The following is a 21,613-nucleotide window of genomic DNA, read 5'->3' on the forward strand; positions in this document are numbered from 1 at the left end:
TGAGTTTGTAGTGATCTGACTTCATTTTATTTACCTTTATGTACTGCACACTTCTTTTAAGTAAGTGGGAGAACATTCTCACAAAGAAGAGTTTGTATGACATATAAACCAGAGAGTACAAAAGCCATAAATGAAGTGCTGTGAAATATGAGTGTTATTATATCCAGATGAATATGTTACGGACTTGCATTTATTATTTCTTAGATATGACTTTCCTAACTTGACTCATATAACTATCAATTAGGAAAAAGTTAAATTTCTCAGCTGCTGCAGCTTTCATACTTGAGACCCTTACAAGTTATGCAAACTCTATGTCAATTTTCATCCAAAAAACTATTTGGACTTATTCTCTTATGTAAAAGGTAATGACTTCTCCATGAAACAGACTAATTAATGCCATATACCATACAAAGCTTTTTATAGTATCACTATACACTTAGGTCAAATTTTACTTTAATTTCTTCTTGAACATAATTAAATACCAGATAAATGCCACTTGCTCTCTAAAATAATTTCCGCAATTAAGTCAACTATTAAAAGAACTTGAAATCCTTGAAAATGTCATCTGTGATTCTCTTTATTTTCCAACTCATTTTATGAAATGAGAAATCCCTAAGAATACCATAATATTACAGATCAACGTAACACATACAAAAATTGCAGTAACAGCTCACTTGAGATTCTTAATACATTTATGTCTACAAAAAACTGAAAAAAGCTTACATAAATGAGTAAGCAGCTGAAGGGTAAAATCAAACTGTTGCCTTGATTAGATTCAAGTCTAATGTATTTCAAATAAAATATTTGTAGGTGCCGCAGTCAGTCAAGACTTCAATGGAAAGCAAAGATGAAAGCATTCATGCACAAAAGGCATGTGTGATAATTGTGACACGTAGACAAGTTAATGGAAAATATTCTAGCCTTCCTTTAATTTTAATGTATCAACTGTTGCCTTGACTTAGACAGCCTGCCACAATTAATGTAACGTTTTATTATTTTTATTACTATAGGAGCATTCGATTATCTTAGTAAGAATTAGTCAGTCATCAGCCTTCTTGCATAAACTACTTTTCTTCACGTTACACACTTGTAAAAGTACAACTGAAATTTTTTAATACACACGTAATTAAGCACTAAGTCTCAATTATGCTATCTTCTATGAACTTTTCTTATTAACTGAATTGTTGCCATGTAGATTACTCTGTATATTCACCTTTTCAATATACCTTACTGTAAAATTCAGACTGTATTGCAGCAGGCAGCAGCTGCAAAGTAGAAGACCACAGAAGACTTAGTCTTCTTAAACAGGGAAATAATCAGAAATAGAAGAATACAAACAAAAACAAGTGAAAAATATGTCAAGGTGAGTATAAAGTTCAACATCTTAAGAACTGTATCTTCCACACTACTAGCTGGACCAAAGATATCACAAAAGCAGCCTACTCGATGAAAAACAACATAGAAGATATTAGAGTCAAACACTGAAAGCAGGAAATGTTGGAGGTATCTGTCTGTAAAACTAACACACCTACTTTCTGTAACAATAAAAACCTATGTATGAGCACGTAGCTCTCCTACAGAAATCTACCTTCATTCCCTGAATACAATAGATAAAAAAACTATCCAAAATGTGACTTTCATTGTTCAACATCTGATTCCATTTTCAATTTGATACTCACTGTTCAAAACCCAGTTCTGAAATAAAAATAATAAAGTTTCGATCACACTTATTCTGATTCAGCAAGGAATGCAGATTTGTATTCACTACACATCCTTGTAGCATGTACTGTCATACACTTATCAGCAGTGGTTGCCAACTTCCATGCAGGTGTGCACTGAAAACGCTGATTTGACATGCTCGGGCAGCTTCATTAAACCAAGCTATTATGAAGCATGGGTAGGTTACTGCTCCCATCTGTGGAAAAATGTCTAAGCCAGTATTACTCAGGCCTGAGCTCTGCCTGTCCTACAATACTTTCACTGGTTCTTGTCCTAAGAACTGTTAGTGATACTGCTGTACTGAGAAGAAAGTCTCATTTAGCTTATTGCCAATTCTGACTGAGACACTACTCCCCACACCACATGTCCTATCAGCTTCCAACATACCATGTTTCTGGAGATTTCCACAACTTCCCCATGTTTCTACGTCCCACTCCTCCTACACAGTAAGCCACCGTTAGCAGCAGTAAGAGCTTGAGAAATCTCAGGACTTCATCTGCTAACATAGTATTTTCATAGAATCATAGAATCATAGAATCACCAAGGTTGGAAAAGACCTAAAAGATCACCCAGTCCAACCGTTCACCTATTCCCAATAGCTCCCACTAAACCATGTCCCCCAACACAACATCCAGCCTTTCCTTGAACACCCCCAGGGTCGGTGATTCCACCACCTTATGGCTCTTATAGAAATTTACACTAAGCAACATCATAAGTTCCCATGAAAATGTGAACTTATTTTTTTAAAGGTGTAGCAAAGCACGTCTCTCAAAAAGTTACCTAGTTCCTGAATTTGTACAGGTTACCCCCATATCTGAGTAAACTACAGTACGTCAAAGAAAAAACTGAGTTTTTTTAGTCTGCTCCAAACAATGGTACCCATCACTCACACTTACTTCTTAAAAAGGAATGAACAGATGTTGCTGAAATTGCCCATTCGCTTTCCTTGCCCTCAAAAAAAAGTGTTGAGCACACACTAGTTTACAGAATGCATAAACCTGAAGAGTTAGCAATAAACTGCTGCACAGCTATAAGCAGTCAATGTGAAATCCTATAGTATGATTGAAAGCAGCTCAACCGTATCAAGTAAAAATTCCATCAACCCAAATACCATCTTCCCAGTAAACATCAAAAGTGGACATACAGAATCTCAAATCTTTGCTTCTCCTGAGTAATCAAGGTGTGGATCAAAGATTTGCAGGTTGAAGAACTGGCTGGAAGGCCAGGCCCAGAGAGTGGTGGTGAATGGAGCTAAATCCAAGTGGCGACCAGTCAGGAGTGGTGTTCCCCAGGGGCTGCTACTGGGGCCTGCCCTCTTCAGTATCTTTATTGATCACCTGGATGAGGGCATTCGGTGCACCCTCAATAAGTCTGCAGATGACACCAAGTTGGCTGTTGATCTGCCTGGGGTGTAGCGAGGCCATACAGTGGGATCTGGACAGGCTGGGTCACCAGACTGAGACCAGTGGGACAAAGGCCACGTGCTGGGTCCTGCACTTTGGCCACAAGAACCCCAAGGAATGCTACAGGCTTGGGGCAGAGTGGTTGCAGGTATTGGTCAATGAGCAAGCAGTGTGCCACGGTGGCCAAGGTGGCCAATGGCATCCTGGCTTGCATCAGAAATAGTGCTGCCAGCACAAGAAAGGAAGTAATTGTCCCTCTGTGCCTGCCCAGCCTTGGTGAGGCTGCACGTTGAGTACTGTGTTCAGTTTTCAGCCCCTCACTAAGAGAAAGACATTGAGGTCCTGGATCATGTCCAGAGAAGGGCAATGAAGCTAGTGAGGGGTCTGGAGCATAAGTCTTATGAGGAGAGGCTGAGGGAACTGGGATTCACCTGGTCTACCATATGCATCAAAATACTTATCAGTGAAAATCAGAACCTTCAACATAGACACAAGAATAATTTTATACTTTGCAGGTGATAAACTAAAGATGTGGAAATCAGAAATACATGACAACTCTCTCAGCAGAAACTCTCTCAGTTTTCATGTGGGAAATTTCAGAATAATGATAGCAATTATCCAGGTTGAAATCTGCCTTTTTAATCTGTGTTTTTAAGGCTGCAAGCTCTTGTCTTTACCCTCACATCTCAGTGATACACATGATATTATTGTTCTCAATAACTAGTTTAATTATTGCTCATAAAAACTGCCATGCATATATACGTGCATAAAATAGATATGAAAAGAAAATGAACAAGTGTTTTCAGAAGACTGTCCAGATACACAATATCTAATTATCAGCTTTCAGTGGTATTCATAGAGTCACAGAATCACAAAACGGGCAGGAATGAAAAGGACCTCGAAGATCATCTAGTTTCAACTTATTGCCGTGGGCAGAGTCACCAATCACTAGACCAGGTTGCCTAGAGCCTCCTCCAGCCTGGCCTCAAATGCCCCTAGGGGCATCCACAACCCCTCTGGCATTCCTTATATAGTATCATCAATAGCAGGCTATAAAACATAGGCTGCAGGTCAAGAAACATGCCTGATTATTCCTGTGTTCATATGTACTACTCAATCTACAAATAAGAGGAGTTCTGTAGTTGCTATTTAAAATAAAACAAATAACTGTGCAAGAAACATTTTTCTATAAATTATCCTTCTTTATTCTTTAGACCCCATACCCACAATATTCTCTGCTTCTTCTCAAAAGCTGTTCCTCACACCTTTGGAGAGCACAAGTCGCTACATGCTTTGAGGAATTAGTGTACATTATTATGCTGCTCGTTGGCCAGTAGGCTGCTATAAATAAGATTTACAGCTAGTGTATTTTGTGAGCCACCCCAACTCAGAGGTACTAAGTTTCCCTTCTCTATCCTGGCATTCCACTCCACTTCTGTGGAACTTCAGAAAACACAGTTCTCTTAAACATTTCTTTCTTTGAACCAAATTTAACTACAATTGACTATAAATGCAAAAGTTTCCGATGGCAAGAAACTATGGTAAGGAAAAGCAAGGGCATGGAAAGAGGCAAAGATATTTGCCATGAAAATCTAATGAACAAGAAGGACAAAATGTTGTGGTGTTATTTTCATAAACACCATCAACCTAAAAATGCCACTACAAAATAAAGTAGTAAGAAAAAGGCTTACTTTGCGCCCTTAAAATTCCTCAGAGTATTAAAAGGCGTTCCTGGCTTGCAAACATAAAAGTCACACGATATTAAGAACTAATAAAGCACAATAGTTCATAGAGGACGTTTTTCAATTTGCTGGAGACTTGTCCTTCAAATGTCTCACATACAGAAACACAGAAAATATTACCTTGAGCCAGTCGTTCAAGCCGTTTCCCATGCTCTGGAGGAATTGCATACCTAAAATTCACGTGAAGAAAAGGATTGCATGTTTAAAGAAATAATTACTTTACAAAACAGTATTTTGCAGATAATTAAGTACCTTAAGGACAGAAAATAAGAAGATTAATGAGTGAAAAAATTAAATAGAAAAAATACACAGGTTGCTCCAAAAATAATGCCTCCCATTTATTTCCATGGAAATGACAACAGATACAAGGAGTATACTAACAATAAAATTTCAAAGAGCACATTCTCAGCTACAGAAGACTGTTCTTCAGCAGTTAGCTATCAACCATTAGCTCTGCATTCTCTAGTGATGAACAAGAGCATGCATGCCAGGCTCACACAGTACTGCACTAGTGGAGATGACCCACTGTTGCTGCCACCACTGCTGAAACGCACCACCTCACTGTGCTCACATCCACTGGCTGGTCTCCAGAAACGTTCAACAAGTGTCAGTGAATGTCAATTGGTGCCATTTTTCCCACATGGAAGAATTCAGTGACACACCTTTGCTCCATCTGCACTTCCATGTCAGATACCATTCTGTCAGTGTGCTCTGTTGCTGCCATCTGTCACATGGCAACAAAATGCAATGGAATACTGGTGGGAAAGTTCAACCTCTACTGCAAAATTACTAACATACTCATCATGGGCTAGCATCACAAAACAGGATGCGTTACTTTTGGAACAACTTTCATATATTATTTTCTGAGGGAAAAGTACAGATAAAGGTATTTTGAGAAACAATTTTAACTTCCTGTTAGTTTAAAAATTATAATACACAGTTCAAAAACGTATTACCATTTAAAATCATGCATACTGACATTCATAACTCCAATTAAAAAAGAGCCACTTTTGTTTTCCAAGTGAAATAAAAACACACATGACAAAACGAATACAATTCCCACAGGTTTAACTTCTTTGCTTTTTAATGTATTTCACAAAAAAGTTCAATAGAAAAATATGAGTATTAAATGCCTCCTGAATTTTTTTCTTACTGTCAGTGCTGTGGAATGAGAAGCTACTTGCCTTTGTAACAAATTCCAATTCTTAAGAAACACATTTTCTAAAAATTCAGAAATTGTGCAGATCTTGGAAACATTCTGTTCCTACAATAAAATATTTTTACACGATTCCACAAGCAATTTGCAACAACTCTGCAAAGTGAGTGATACCTGAGCAAACACAGAACCTTGTTCATCACAGATTCACTGCACTTTATACACGTCACCAGTATGTCTATGCATTAGACTCCACTTTTGACTTCAACAACTTCAGTGTGTGATTTAATCGGCTTTCGGTATTTTAACAACATTTAATTATTTGTTTTTTTAAAAAACACAGTTCAGAAAGGGGAAAAAATGCATACTTAGCATAGTTCAAACCCACATTTTCAAAGTCATCATGCAGATTTTTCTCTTGTACTATATTATGAACACAAATTTATTTCATATTTCCTGTCAATTCATTAAGAAAAAACAAACAAGCCATTCACAGCCCCTCACTCAGCACAACATTATCTCCAGCCTTCATTTGCACCTATTGCACACACAAATTTTTAACTCCTACAACTGGAACTGCTGCACAGAAGCACGACTATTCCAACACAACAGTCTGAGCTGCAAACAGAACAAGTTTAACAAAGCCCATGCCTGACAGCTCACTCCAAATGCTACTAAACAAAGAGACTTTTGACTTGACTCTGCTGAGTGCAGTTTTCTTCAGAATTCTATCTTTCCAAAATTGTTTCTCCCTACTTGTACTTTTGTACTATGCCTGTTCTCCACCACACATTAAATGTGCATCTGCGCACACATAATAATCTAAAACATTTTTAACTTTCACACCTCAGCTATACAGCTATGTATAGCATTTTCTATTGCACTCTATGCCATTAAACACTGAACTCCAAAGTAAAACCAAAAGAGACAGTATTTTTGTCTAAGAAGACAAACTGGAGACTTTGCTTTTCTTGTCTCTAATTGGACTGTGATTACTTTGAAAACCTGTTCTGTAAGTGCATCAGGCTGTATTTCTGCCATAATACACATCCACATACCTCTATCTATACCTGCATATATGTTAAGTACTTATTAGTAGTACAAAAAGACAAAACTTGAAAACTGAGGTCATATTAAAAATGGTACCGTTTAAGCGATTAGGAAGATAAATGGGGACAAGTGATTTAACTGTGCTCCACCTATTTCTTTAGAGAATATAAATTTATCAATCAATAGTTCATTAAACCTAAGTTGGTGCTTTTCACCACTGTCCTCTTCTGGTGAATGCAGCAGCATCTAACCTTTGATCCTTCATTTCTTCCCTCTGATGCTATTGCCTTTGGTTAAGGGATCAGGAAAAGGAGGCTGCCTTTGCAGTATCATTAGAAGACCCAAACTCACTCTCCAGACACAATGGAGTAATACCTCTCTTTGGTTCCAAACACAATATATTAGAAAACTGTGCCTTTTTAAATGCACGTGCCTGTCTTGGAAGCCAGACGAAGTATGGTGATGTGAATTTAACTGGATGCTTGGTCTACCATGTCAAACATTAAAAAAAAAAACCACTCTAATTCCTTCTCAGATCATCAATTCAGTGCAAAAAAGGGAAAAAGAAAAGAGAAGAGAAGAGAAGAGAAGAGAAGAGAAGAGAAGAGAAGAGAAGAGAAGAGAAGAGAAGAGAAGAGAAGAGAAGAGAAGAGAAGAAAAGAAAAGAAAAGAAAAGAAAAGAAAAGAAAAGAAAAGAAAAGAAAAGAAAAGAAAAGAAAAGAAAAGAAAAGAAAAGAAAAGAAAAGAAAAGAAAAGAAAAGAAAAGAAAAGAAAAGAAAAGAAAAGAAAAAAATATTCTCTCTCAGGCTCCTTAGGTTACATAAGATCTTGGGCAGATTTTTGGATCGTGTAACGCAAAACACTTCATCACTTTAAATATACAGGTAAGACCCACTGTTTCGAGCTGAACTGAAACAGATTATACTGCATCCCACTGAACAAACACAAAGAATTTAGTAATGGCATTTCAGTTTTATCCAGCAACATTGAATATTCAGGGCCAGGAAAAAATTCCAAATTTCTTTTTAAATAACAGTTGGCATCGTTGGTTTTTTTTTTTTTTTTTTCTAAATAAATCTCAGCATCATGGAGTAACATTCACTGCTTACCCACAAACTACTGATAATGAAGGCTCACTGTCCCATCTATATTCTTCAGAGGAGACAGTAACAAACTACAGCCTGGCCCCTGTGATCACTCAGTCCCATAGCTTAGAAAATAAGTTCGCTGACAAACATAGTTGACTATGATGTGAAAAACCAATCTTCCGCAAACTCAGCTAAAAACAGCAATGCCTGCTTAAATTTAATAACTCTGTTGGTTACTATTTTTTTTACATTCTGAGATGCAAAATGTAAATAACCTCCACAGTACTGTTTTCTTCACATTTACTTTTCGATGAGAGTGAATTTTCCTTAGGAAAACAGTTTCTCCTTGTATGGCAAAGTATATGGCAAGGAAAAAACGAAATATGCATTTTACTCAAGCTCAGTTTTATTAGGAACATTTGGATGTTGCAGGTCTCTATAACAAGACACCAAAGAAAAATTCCGTTTCCTTTAATCTTTCTTTAAGTCAGAAATGGAAACTTTAGCATAGCTCATTTCAACAAACTAACCAAAAGCATGTGGACCTCAGATGAAATTGCTTAACTCAAAGGAAAACGTAGACGAAAATTACAGTCTTCAGAAGAAAAAATAACTAATACACATCTGAGAAAACACAAAGCCAACTAATATCATCTCTCCACAGCAATATTACTTTCTAAATTTCCATTTGAGAGACTGTGGCAAAAACGTCAAGCAGCAAAAAAAAAAGTCTACTATATTAAAAGTGCTTATGGAAAATAGGACTCAAATTATTTATGTGAACAGACAACAGATCTTTTTAAATAACTTTTAAGGCACATTTACATCATTTATCAATAATTTTGTGATTTTTGGATTAATTTCATGTTCTTTCCTCACTTTCGGTTACGGTATAAACATCTGACTGTCCTGATAATAAGCATAAATCACAGTAAAATTAGGTTTCTGTACTTATATTAAAATGAGACAGAGGAAATGACAGAAAAAGCCTAAACAAATTTTGATAATAAATATCATTATACTAATGTAATTTCAGGGAAAAAAAAATATAGGAAACAGCATTACTACAGCATTTGAATTTTAAAGATTTTTCACTCAATCTCTTGATAGAAGCCAATCTTCCAAACTCTGGAAGGCCATTTAAAAGTTCAGTTATGGTAAAATCACTGCACACAACTTGCATCATTTGTAATATTGCTGCTGTGTTAGTGTGTGACATTAATATATGAATATTCATTAAATGATGCCTTCATATCAGTCTGATGCCTTGTAAAAGCATTCTAACACCTCCAAAGTACATACAACAGTCTGCAACAGCCTCAGAACAATCTCTTGTTCACAGGGGTAAATACATACTCATGTGTGGTTTTTTTTCCTTTCCTCCACAGTAAAGTATTCCACAACAACAACAACAACAGCAACAACAACAACTAACAGAAAGTCTTAATTCTGTTCCCTAGCCTCAGGATTTTTCCTTTTACCTCATGACCAGTTAGCAGAGATTAAAGAAACCTTCTGTTTGCAAACATTAGAAATGCAAGATTTCTCATCTTCTATACAATGAAATCTTTCCTCCTCCATTTTCCTTATTTGCACCCACATCACTAGTAACATGGGACAGGGAAGAATATACTCCCACAACTTAACTATTAAGGTACAGTTTGGTGAGATACAGAGTTGACAGACTACCTGAAGAGAATAGAATTTTCACTTCTTTGTTAAATTCTTGGCTGCAGACAAAATGCACATTTATACAGAAGGACTATCTCAACGTCTTTAAATAAGTACCCTGCTCTTTAGTGATGACTTAGGAATACAACTTAAAAAAAAAATGCATCCAAATCCCAGTCCCTACAGTTCTTATATGATTAAACCACAAGATTTTAAATCTTCCCCTCTTTTGCCTATTGTCTAGACTGAGCAGTTCTTCATTCATCACGTCTCTCACAATGTATTCCTCCATGAAGCACCTATTTTCACCCATCCGAATTCTGCAGAGCCAGAACAGTGATTTCAGGGTTGTAATAAAATTAAAAAATCTGGACCACACTATAAACTTAATCAGTTGTAATTCCCAGGAATAATTTTAGAAAGATATAATTTCATTTTTAAAAGTCAGGAGAGTTTGCACATTAAAAGCTACTACACTTTCTTACAAAGGCAGTATTGAAATGAAACAAATCCAGCTCAAAGCTACCAAGTCTTTCAACAGTAATGCAACAAAGATTTTTAAGAGTAGTATCACAGAATCAAAAAAGGTTGGAAAAGACCTCTAAGATTACCTACCACCAGTACTGCCCACAAAGCCACATCCCTAAGTGCTACATCTACCCTTTCCTTAAACACCTCCAGGGACAACGACTCCATTGCCTTCCTGGGCACCCCGCTGCAATGTCTAACCACTTTTTTCTGAGATGACATTCTTCCTAATATCCCTGAGCAATCAGGAAAGAAATGATTACCCGATTTCTATTCCACTGTCTGAAATGTTCTCCCACGTTCTACGGAGAAAAACTTCCAAGAAGCCACAAGCCATAACACAGAGCAATCTTAATTTCCATAACTCCAGTTGTAAAACCTCTAAACAATGTTAATAAAATTAAACAAATGCAGTTATATGCAATTAAAATGTCTTCACATTAAGAATGTTGGTAATGTTCTATTGTGTTCATTTTAACATTAACTAAATTCAAACAGTAACTTAGCACCACAGTTTCTCTTTGTTAAGTTAGAAAACTGTCCTATTTTTAACGTAGCAGTATCAGAATACTGATTTAGAAAAATGAGGTGTAAAGTTACTTTAATATAACTGTGCTTACTGAAACAAAATTCAACATACAATTTTTAAAAACATCCTGCATAATGTAGCTAAAAACAAATCACCAATCCTACTTTCTGTCTGTATCAGAATTAAGCTTTGTTTTACCTCAATTCAGTGCAGACACGATAGATATTTACATATCCATCTATACTGTCTTTAATTAGGTAGAAAAGTATAACAGTGCATCATCAATTTTCACACAAATAGTGTTTAATATAAAAAAAGCAGTCATCAGAAGTCAAAATTCTTAATAATGCAGTCTTAAGCTGTATTTCTTTGGAGATTCAAAAACTTTTCAGTCTGACACATACCAACTATTTAAACTTCAAATGTTCTGCATCCACCAGCATTCATTCTGTCTCTACAAAAAGCTTCTAGCTCCAAGTTTGCTTCACCAACGAAATCCTAGCTTAAGGAAGAATTCAAGATACAGATTAAAATCTAAGTCCTCACTCTGGGAATCTGTACTGGAAAGAAGAAAAAGGACAATTTGTCCTCACTGGCTGCAAAGAATGTCAAAAATCACTAATATCTGTTATATGTTCTAGAAATTGCATAGCTCTCACTGTGTGACAGCCTAGGATACCCTGCTAGAATGAATCACATGCTTTCAATCTACAGAAAGTGAATTTTACTTTCACAGCAAGGAAAGCAGTGGAGCTAAGTGATAACATAGACACAAATACAAAGATCTCTGAAATATACTTTGCTTTTCTTTTTCCAAGGACTCCTTAATATCATTTCCAAGATGAAAAATGCAGCCTCTAATAGCTTCTGAGAACGACTATGAGATGACAAGTCCCTAGTTTCCAGGAAGAGAAAATGAGACCTCTACTTGTCATAAAAAAATGTATAGGGTTAGGCTGACAAAGAGATTTCCAATGAGTCAGTAGTGCAAGGATCAGCACAAAATTCTATAAACTGTCAGTCGTACACTGACTTCCACTCTTGATTGCCTTGCATTCATTTTGTCCAGGACAAAAAGAAAAAACCCACAACACTAAATAAAATTTGATTTGCCCACAATACAGACACGGTAAAGCAGTTCGTGAAGTTAAATCAAAACAGATGCATCTCAAATCATTTACAGTTACAAATTTAATAACCTCAATGTTTTAAAAAATTAAAATAAATGCAAAGCTATGTGTGTCTGTAAAATCACTAAGCCATAAATTTCCACAGAAAAATTTGTTAAAGAATATTAAAAAAACCGACAGTTACACCACAACATCACTAGAAATGATGTAAGTTTAAAATTTAGTTCTGCTTTCTGAAGGTTTACGGTCATCTTTCCATCATGCCTCAGGAAGTAATTAATTTTTTGCCACATTAATAACATTGTTCTAAACATCAGGGTCTAAGCAGTTACATTTTCTAGTTCAGAATCACTACTGTGGTAATGCTTTCAAATTCACAGTTCTACTGAAGCTACAAAGGTGGAATCTGCAGTAGTCTGATCCTTCCATCGGGAAAGGCTGACACTGAAAGGTCATCTGGTGCCTAGGACCATGCCCAGGAGGCTTCTGAAAATCTCCAAGGAGGAGATTCCACAACTCTTCTGGACAACACGTGTCAGTGCTCACTTGTTCGTACAGTCAAGGACTTCCTGATGTTCCAATGGAGCCTCCTCTGTGTCAGTTTGTGCCAACTGCTTCTTCTCACCTCACTAGGCACCAATATAAAAAGCCTGGCTCCATCCTCTTAGCACCTTTCTTTCTGATATTTATACACAAGAGCTGCTCTGAAAGTAATGCCTCCTATTTTAATATCTTGCCCCCCAACACCAGCGGTGCATGTTGGTTGTATGACAGTAGAGGCTGAACCTTCCCACCAGCATCCTATTATATTTTCTTGCTATGCAGCAGAAGGCAGCAGAGGGGAAGTCTGACAAAATGGTGTCTGACGTGAAGCGGGTATGAATCACAAAATTACACAGTCACAAAATGACACATTAAAGGCATTAAGGTTGGAGGCAGCCTGTGCTGCAGTGGCCAGGCCCTGTTCAAGTTCGTTGTCTTGAGGGATGTGGGCCTGGCAAAGAGTGGCATCAGGACCCTGAACCTTGAAAGAGCAAACTCCAAGCTGTTCAATGGACAGCAGATGTTGTTTTTCTTTCTCTCAAATCTTTCCTCGGAACATCCTTCTCTTCTCTCCTCATTCTATTTCAAGACTTCTGAATTGTATTAATTCATTTCTTCCTCTCAAATTATTGCCTATCCTTAGGACTTCTCTGCAGGTAAAAAGTAACGTATAAAGCAAGCATATGAATTTGGAGTCCTCAGGACAGGAGAGGACTTTAAAAACAAAGATGTTGAGGAGAGCTGGCTGCTCTTCAAGGATGCCTTCCTAAAAGCACAAGAGCCCTCCGTCCCTCTGAATAAGAATGTGGGCAGAGGAGGTAGGAAACCAGCAAGGCTCGGCAAGGACCTGCTGGGCAAACTGAGGGCAAAGCAAAACCAAGGCACAGGCAGAAATTAACTTGGCAAGGGACATGAAGAACAATAGGAAGACATCCTACAGATGCATTGGCCAGAAGGCCAAAGCGAGTGTACCTCCTTTGGTAAATGTCAAAGGAGAACTGGCTTCAACGGACGAAGAGAAGGCTGAGGGACTGAATGAGTGCTTTGCCTTGGTCTTTATTGGCGGCCAGGATTCCAGTATTTCTCATTTTTATATTCTCAGTCCTTGAGCCCTGCATCCCTAAACCTCTAGGTGGGGACAGGGGCGGTAAATCTCCCACCACTGCAAGGGCTGAGCAAGTCCAAGATTGCCTCATGAGACTGAATGTGTACAAGTCTATGGGGCCGGACGGCTTGCATCCCAGGGTCCTGAAGGAGCTGGCTGAGGTGGTTGCTCAGCCGCTCTCCATCATATTTGAGAAGTCGTGGCTGTCAGGTGAGGTCCTGGATGACTGGAGGAAGGGTCACGTCACTCCCATTTACAATAATTTGAGTTGGAAGGGACCTTTAAAAGTCATCTAGTCCAAATCCTCTTCAATGAACAGGGACATCCATAGCTTGCTCAGAGCTCCATCTAGCCTGACCCTGAATGTCTCCAGTGACAGGACATCATACCACCTCTCTAGGCAATTTGTTCTACAGTTTCACTACTCTTTTCACAAAAAAAAAAAAAAAAAAAAAAAACTCATCAAAAAAGAATTCCATATCAAGTCTAAACCTCCCCTCTTTTAGCCTAAAACAATCTCCCCTTGTCCTGTCACAATAGACCCTGCTAAAGAGTCAGTCCCCTTGTTTCTTACAGTCCCTTTTAGATACTGAAAGGCCACTATCAGGTCACCTCAGAGTCCTCTCTTCTCCAGACTGAACAGACCCAGCTCTCTCAGCCCATCCTCGCAGGAGAGGTATTTCATCCCTTGGATCATTTTGGTGTCCCTCTTTTGGACATCCCCTATCAGGTCTCTCCTGTCCTGAGGATGCCATATGTGGATGCAGTACTCCAGGTGAGGTCTCACCAGCACAGAAGGGCAGAATCACCTCCCTTGATCTTCTGATCATGCTCCTTCTGATGCAGCCCAGGATACAGTTGGCCTTCTGGGCTGCGAGGGCACATTGCTGGCTCATGTCCAGCTGCCCATTCACTAGTACTCCCAAATCCTTTTTGGAAGGGCTATGCTTAATCCTTTTATGTCTCAGCTTGTATGGATAGTGGGGGCTGCCATGACCAGGTACAAGACTCTCCATTTGCATTTGTTGGATCTAATGAAGCTCTCTTGGGTCCATCACTCAAGTCTGTCTTGGTCTTTCTGGATGGGATCACCTCCCTCAGGCATATCAACCACACCCCCAAACTTGGTGTCATCTCAAAACCTGTTGAGAGTGCACCCAATCCCACCATCAATGTCACTGATGAAAATATTAAGGGGCACTGGTTCTAGCACCAACCCCTGAGAGGCACCACCCTTCACTGATTTCCATCTGGACACTGACCACTGCTCTCTGGGTGCAAACTTGTAAGCAGTTCCTCATCCACTGAGCAGTCCATTCATCAAATCTATCTTTCCAATTTAGAAAAAAGGATGTTATGGGGGACTGTGTAAAAGGCCTTACTGAAGTCCCAGAAGTGGCTCCTCCCTTGACCTCTGACACAGTTATGCCACCACAGAAGGCCATAAGTTGGTCAGCAGGAATTCTTCTTGGTGGTGCTATGCTGACGATATCATCTCCCTCTCTTCCATGCGCCTTAACTTCCAGAATGATCTGCTCTGTGTTCTCCGACACAGAAATAAAGCTAACAGTTGGGAGCTCCCGGGCCATCCTTTCCACTCTTCTTAAATATGGGTATGATGGTGCTTTTTTTTCCAGTTACCAGGGACTACTTCTGACTGCTATGACTTTTCCAACATAATTAAGAGAGGGTTGGCGTCTGCATCAGCCAATTCCCTCAGGATTCTGTGCTGCATCTCATCAGGACCCAGTGACTTAGGGATGATCAGGTCCCTCGGGTGGTTACAAACTTGATGTTCACTTACACTGGGAGGGACATTGCTCCTCCAGTTCCCACCTTCCAAACCTGCTCGAAGTGGGAGGTGCATTTCAACAGTAGTGACAGTGGGTCACCTCCACTGGTGCAGATTTTTACAAGTGTGGCATACAGGCTCCTATTCATTGCTGGTGAAAAAGCACATCTAATGCTGGTGACAATGTTTAAAACTAGTCTTTTGTAGCTAGAATTTGTTCTACTAAATAGTGCTCTTGTGCTCTTTGTTGTAGTTTCTATTGAAATAAACAGGAGGCATTACTTTTTCAGCCTTTTCTTCTCCAAGCTGAACAATCTCAGCTCTAACAGCCTCTCCTCATCCTCAGAAGTAGATAAAAAACTTGAAATACCTGCACTCTCATGGAGAACACATTAGCCTCCAAATACGTGAGCAGTTTCAAGATCAAGAAACAGTGCTGACAAGCTTGACAGATTATAGCTACCTTTTTACAGTCAGAATTCTGATTACAGCTACCTCTGTGTTTCCTGACAATCTTATTTCTGCTCCTTTTCTAATAATTTTAAAGTAAATGTGGCTGATCCTCTCCTTACTTGGTCATAACCACCTTCCCATCTATCAGGGAAGGTTTTGCAGATTACTCCCACTTCATGTTAAAATATCTGCACATCACTGTAATTTTATCTGTTACTTTTCTGAGACATACAGCACAAATAGGAAACATGCCAGTTCTGTAAATGGTATGCATGACTTACAAAAGTTAACAGCACTCTTCTACCCACGCTGAACTTTGTTTCACCTGGCCCAATTTTCACCAGTCTTTGTCACCTGCTGAGCACAATGAAAACCCTATTTATGATACTCCAGAAGACACCATCAAAACCAGGTTAAAAGAGATTCTATCTGTAGTACTACTGCTAGTCTGACCATGCCATCCCTTCTACACCACTTTTTGACTACAATTTTCTCTGTATTAATAGCATCAGAACACCATCCGTTTCATTCCTCAATATTTTAACCCCATCACTATCTCTTTGCTGCAGATATTCAAATTCTGAAAGCTTTCATGTGAAATCATGTTTTAATGCGTCTCATAGCCCATAACATGGAACAACACTTCCTCAAATTTCCAAGGCAGATATAACACATACTGGTACACATTCTACATTAGCAAATCTGTAAAAATAGAGCAAACAACTACAGTAGTCAAGAGGCAACATCAAAGTAGCCCATGAAAGAACCTGAGGCAATCTTGAGATCAGTGTTCTCACCATCATGGCTCCACTGAGCTCCCCAAATCAGAATTTCTAAACCTAACCCACGTGCTTTTGCATCACTACAGATTCTCTTACAGTAGTGATACTTAATCTAATTTAGCTAAGGCCTCTCCTTAAGAAACCAGTCCTTTTCTTGACATTATCACTAAAAATCTTTCAAATCTTTCAAAAACAAAAACCTAAATATGCCACTTATCCTCATTTTCTCTTAAGAAAAGAGTACTCCAATTATTTTAATGTTTGAAACTTCCACAGTGCCATGAAAATAACTGACTGCTTAATAATCATTTTTGCATGTGTGTAATTAATATTTTTCAAGAATGCTTACATCTCAACCTTTAGAAAAGCAAAAAAAATTCTATTTACACACAGGTAAATAGCACCACAAGTAAGCACTGCTTTCAGATACTTCATACAGCAAGAAATAATTTCCAAAATGCAAATAACTTATGCAGATTTTTGTCATTTATAAATTTATAATGCAAATTGAAGCGTTATCTATATTTTATGCATGGATATAACACACATACCAACAGGCTAACATTTTACTACCAACTAACAACTGCATTAGGTGAAGCATTAATGTCAAAGAGCAGTTCTATATTTGAATATGTCAAACTCCTCAAATTTTACATTAAAAAAAATCTTCAATCAAGGCCTATAAACCTGAAATAATAATTACAACGGAAGATAATGAATATACTTAACAACAAATGGAAGAGTGAAGAAACTTCCAGAGTGAATCCACAGCTCTGAGATACCATTACAAAACATGCAAACAACAAACTGGAATAACAAATTAGGTAAATCATGCCAGTGGTTATTCTTGGTAATAAGACTGTTCTCATAAAAAAACAGTGACGTTAAATGAGGTAGTGTCTTCAAGATTTCCTTCCCCTCAGAAACAAACAAACAAAAAAAGACACAAAAGAAGGGGTGCAGGAAAAATTCTGCCTGGCAGCAAGCAATCACAGCAGATGCTGTTTTTCTTTCTCTCAAACCTTTCCTCAGAACATCCTTCTCTTCTCCCCTCATTCTATTTCAAGGCTTCTGAATTGTATTAATTCATTTCTTCCTCTCAAATTATTGCCTATCCTTAGGACTTCTCTACAGGTAAAAAGTAATGTATAAAGCAAGCATATAAATTACACAAATATATACACATGTAGACAGAAAAATAACCATAATTCTGACTTCGCTAATGGTTACCTGACACACTTCCTGTGTTTCAAATAAAGCAGTCAATGAAGGAATCAGTACACACTACATAATATGTAATTGTTTGCCTGTCTCTTGATGAAGTGCACAGAGAATAAGAAGAAATTGAAGATTATCTATGCCTAACTATTGGAGAAAGCTCCAAATTCCATAAAGACAATCACAGCTGTCAGATTTAACAGCTGCCTGCAAAAGCTCACCTGGGATTTCAGGCAGAAGCTACTCTCAGAAGAAAACACGCTATAATGCTTTTTAATACAATATTTTTCACCAGGGTTTCATTTGTTTTCCTTAAAAAAGCACAATTCAGTTCACTCAGCTTTAATTTTAAAAGCAAACATTAGCTGCAATTCCTTTATTTGTCTGAAAGAATATGCTAAAATCATGTTAACACAAGAACATTTGAATACGATAACAGCATGAGTATAAATTATTGCAGCATTCCTCCAGCAAGGATATAACAATAAATAAATAAGCCTCTAACTGATAAAAATTGTCAGTGAACTTTAGTGCAACATTCTGAAACAATATGGGCCAATTTTGTTCAGGAAAAGAAATTAGTGTCCACTGCTATTTCTTCTACAGGTATTTCAGGGAGAGAAAAAAAAAAAATCTGACGATCAGCAGGAAATCATTTCTCTATTGTGCTTTAAGACATACCCGTAAGACCACAGTCTGTATATTCACTTTCTTATCCCTCTTTCAAACAAAAGGCTCTTCAATTAAATGAAATGAAAAGGACAGTAGAAACTTCCTATTTGGGAAATGTGTCAATGCTGAACCTCCTTTGCTACCGGGCCTGAATAATCGAATAACTGAATAATAAAATTCTGATACAAAACGAAAACAAACAAACAAACAAAAAAAAGCAATTAAAAGCATCTTAAATACAAAAACCTGTAAGCAGTCCCAAAAGACAAATCAGACCCAAACAACTTGAACCAAAGAAATTGATTTCTTAGAGGCCTCACAAGAGCTTTCTCAAATATCCTTGGATTTGTCAACTCTAAACTTCTCAAATTGAACCATTACAACCTATTTCTTTTGAACTCACATGAGCTCTACTTATTAGCCTCGTTCTTTAAAACAGAAGAGTACATTACTGCAATGTTCTTTATATCACAGACCTCCCATTTCATTGCTTTTCTTAGCTGAGAATGCTGTCTTGGCTTTTGAGTAAAGTTAATCACTGTGAAGCAATTGCACCCCAACTGCTTGTTTTAGTCAGCTGAAACACACAGATAAATAAGCTTCTAGAAAAATTAAAACTTGCCATGACTTCGGCTCCCCAAAATGGAGATAATTAATGCTGTAGAGATCCATATCTTCAGTGTGCCATGCAAATGTTGTTTTCCACATGCCAAAATACAGGTATGGGGTATTCACACCCTCAATAGAAATTCCACAGTCTTCTCCTACAACATCCAATATTGTATTAAGATGAGCAATATTCCATTCCTCAATACCCTGAAAAAGATACATAAGAGGTGTATTATTAAATCAATAAAATGATGGAACTTTATATAATAGTATTTCACAAAAGATACATGCCTTTCAAAAGACTGTAGATAAGCAAAAATTAATAAATACTCCATCAGACTCTTAAAGTTACCCCAAAAACTTGTTTTGTCCTTAGCAGAATTTAGATCAGGTGTTAAGCGTGACATGTTTACAGCAGAGAACACAGATAGATAGATATATGTGAGCTTAAAATTTAATATTTCAAACTTTACACATATTGAAATACTGTACACAACAGAAATAACAGCTGCAGACAAAAATCTATGAGTATCTATGAGCTATGTGTCACTAGGCATATCTTTCCTTTTTACATACAAAATAATATTAAAAAATTAAAATGCTTTTAAATTATTTTCCTATGTGAGTTTACCACTTTTCTGAAAAAGCCATAAAAAAATGAAACAATCATTTCAGAGATATTTCTTTCTATAACCATAACGAGCTGCATGACACAGCATTAGAGAAGAAATCCACTAATTTCATGGGATTTCAGACATTTTCCTCCCATTGTTGCCTAAAGTTTGGGTGTTAAAAGCCACACATGTAGTTTTCGTTGTATTTCACATTCACAAAACATGATTCCAATTTCAGGTAATACAGCGTGTAGAAGTCAGTGTGACAAAGCTACAAAATTGAAGAGAAAGAGATCAAACTTCACTGTAACAGCAACCGTTAGCTCCTCGAAGGAAGGCTTCCGAATTGCCTTCTTGAGACTCCGCATGTGACTGCCTGCAACGATGACCTCATTAAGAAGAAAGGCTACCCTTATGTCACCCTTATGTCACCTGGGGGTCTTAGAAAGGAGTTATTTCTACAGAATGAGTTCATTCCGGATAACAAATTGATTTATTTATAACGAAAGCTTCTGCTCTCATGCACTTATGTGACATAGAGGCGCTTGAAATAAAAACATGTAAAAATATATTCATGATAAGAACTATCAAAGAGAATTAAATGCAAATGTGTATTCAAGTCCTAGATGTAGGTAAAATTTCTACCTTTCAAATCTAAAAATCAGTCGCAAGACAATAGAGCTGTCAGATACAAAGTTTATTCGCAGAAACAATTTTAACTAATTATTCTTCAAGTTAATTTACTTTTTTGATTGGAAAAAAACTCACGAAATTAACTGCTGTTCACAGATTATGTACGGTCAGTTTGGAGAAACAAACTAATATGGCAAAATAAAAGCAATGACTTAACCACGGAGGTACACTGGAACATCATAAACACACCAGATAAAAAAAGCAACTGTTGATCTAGGTAGTATCTGCCTTCTGACAGAGGGCAAAAACAAACAAGAATCAGAATACCCTTCCAGCCTCCAGCAATTTGCAGATTAAAGGTTTCACCAGAGAGGTGCTATTCATCTGCTCAACAGGACCCAGTGGGCTTTCTACCACTTAAAATTTATCTGTCCAGTCACCATCTGTAATATACAAATAAACTTTTTCCACTCATAACATCTAGACATCTTACCCTCCTTTTACTAAGAACTAGTTAGAACTAAGTGATAGCTAATAGACAAAATTAAGAATAAACTGTCTTTTTATTTCACATACTTTCATCCTCAATTAAGTCACAACCAAACACCAAGCAAACAGTTAGTGCTTTGTCCCTGAAAGGAAAGCAAATCCTCCTATGGAGAAAAAGGTTGCTTAACACACCTAACACAACACACAAGATCCAAAACCCCTATAATAAAGATGCATAACCTATTTTCATTTCCTAATAGCCATTCTGGACAAACTACAGAAACTACAGGTTTTGAGGAAAAGTTCTCTGAAACTGGTTTAAATTCCAAGATCACTGTGGTTCATTTTAATTATTTCTACATTCCTTAACTATTTTACGCTTAGGTTAATGCAAGTTATTACTACAAATTATTATCAAATCTATTACTTTACCTCATAGATGTAGCTTTTTCTAGTATTCCAAAACACTACGCAAAATGATTACATGAATTCCACTTAAAATATTGACTCAGTTCTTTTGCCATAGTTATGAGGCTGTTTCTAGACATCAGAATTGCAATGCAGAACAAAAAGAGCATAGGACCTGTAGTTCGGCAAGTCAACATATAATCGTACTTCAAAAAGTTAAAGTATACCCTAGAAGGGTATATTATATTTAATAACCATTATTAGATGAATGCCATTCAA

The 21,613-nt window shown here is 37.4% G+C and overlaps 1 protein-coding gene across 4 annotated transcripts in view; it reads right to left on the minus strand.

Moving 5' to 3' along the window:
* The window catches only part of KDM4C (lysine demethylase 4C), a 299,770-nt gene that overhangs the window by 232,236 nt on the left and 45,921 nt on the right, over nt 1–21,613 (minus strand). For all 4 annotated transcript variants that reach the window (XM_052700472.1, XM_052700471.1, XM_052700470.1 and 1 more), the window contains 2 exons: nt 19,204–19,397; nt 4,985–5,034 (listed from right to left, as the gene is read on the minus strand). In XM_052700472.1, the coding sequence (XP_052556432.1) occupies nt 4,985–5,034; nt 19,204–19,397 (244 nt within the window). The remainder of the gene's footprint in view (nt 1–4,984; nt 5,035–19,203; nt 19,398–21,613) is intronic.

This window comes from Tympanuchus pallidicinctus, unplaced genomic scaffold (assembly GCF_026119805.1).
Source record: "Tympanuchus pallidicinctus isolate F22 unplaced genomic scaffold, pur_lepc_1.0 scaffold4, whole genome shotgun sequence".
NCBI classification, from domain to species: domain Eukaryota; kingdom Metazoa; phylum Chordata; class Aves; order Galliformes; family Phasianidae; genus Tympanuchus; species Tympanuchus pallidicinctus.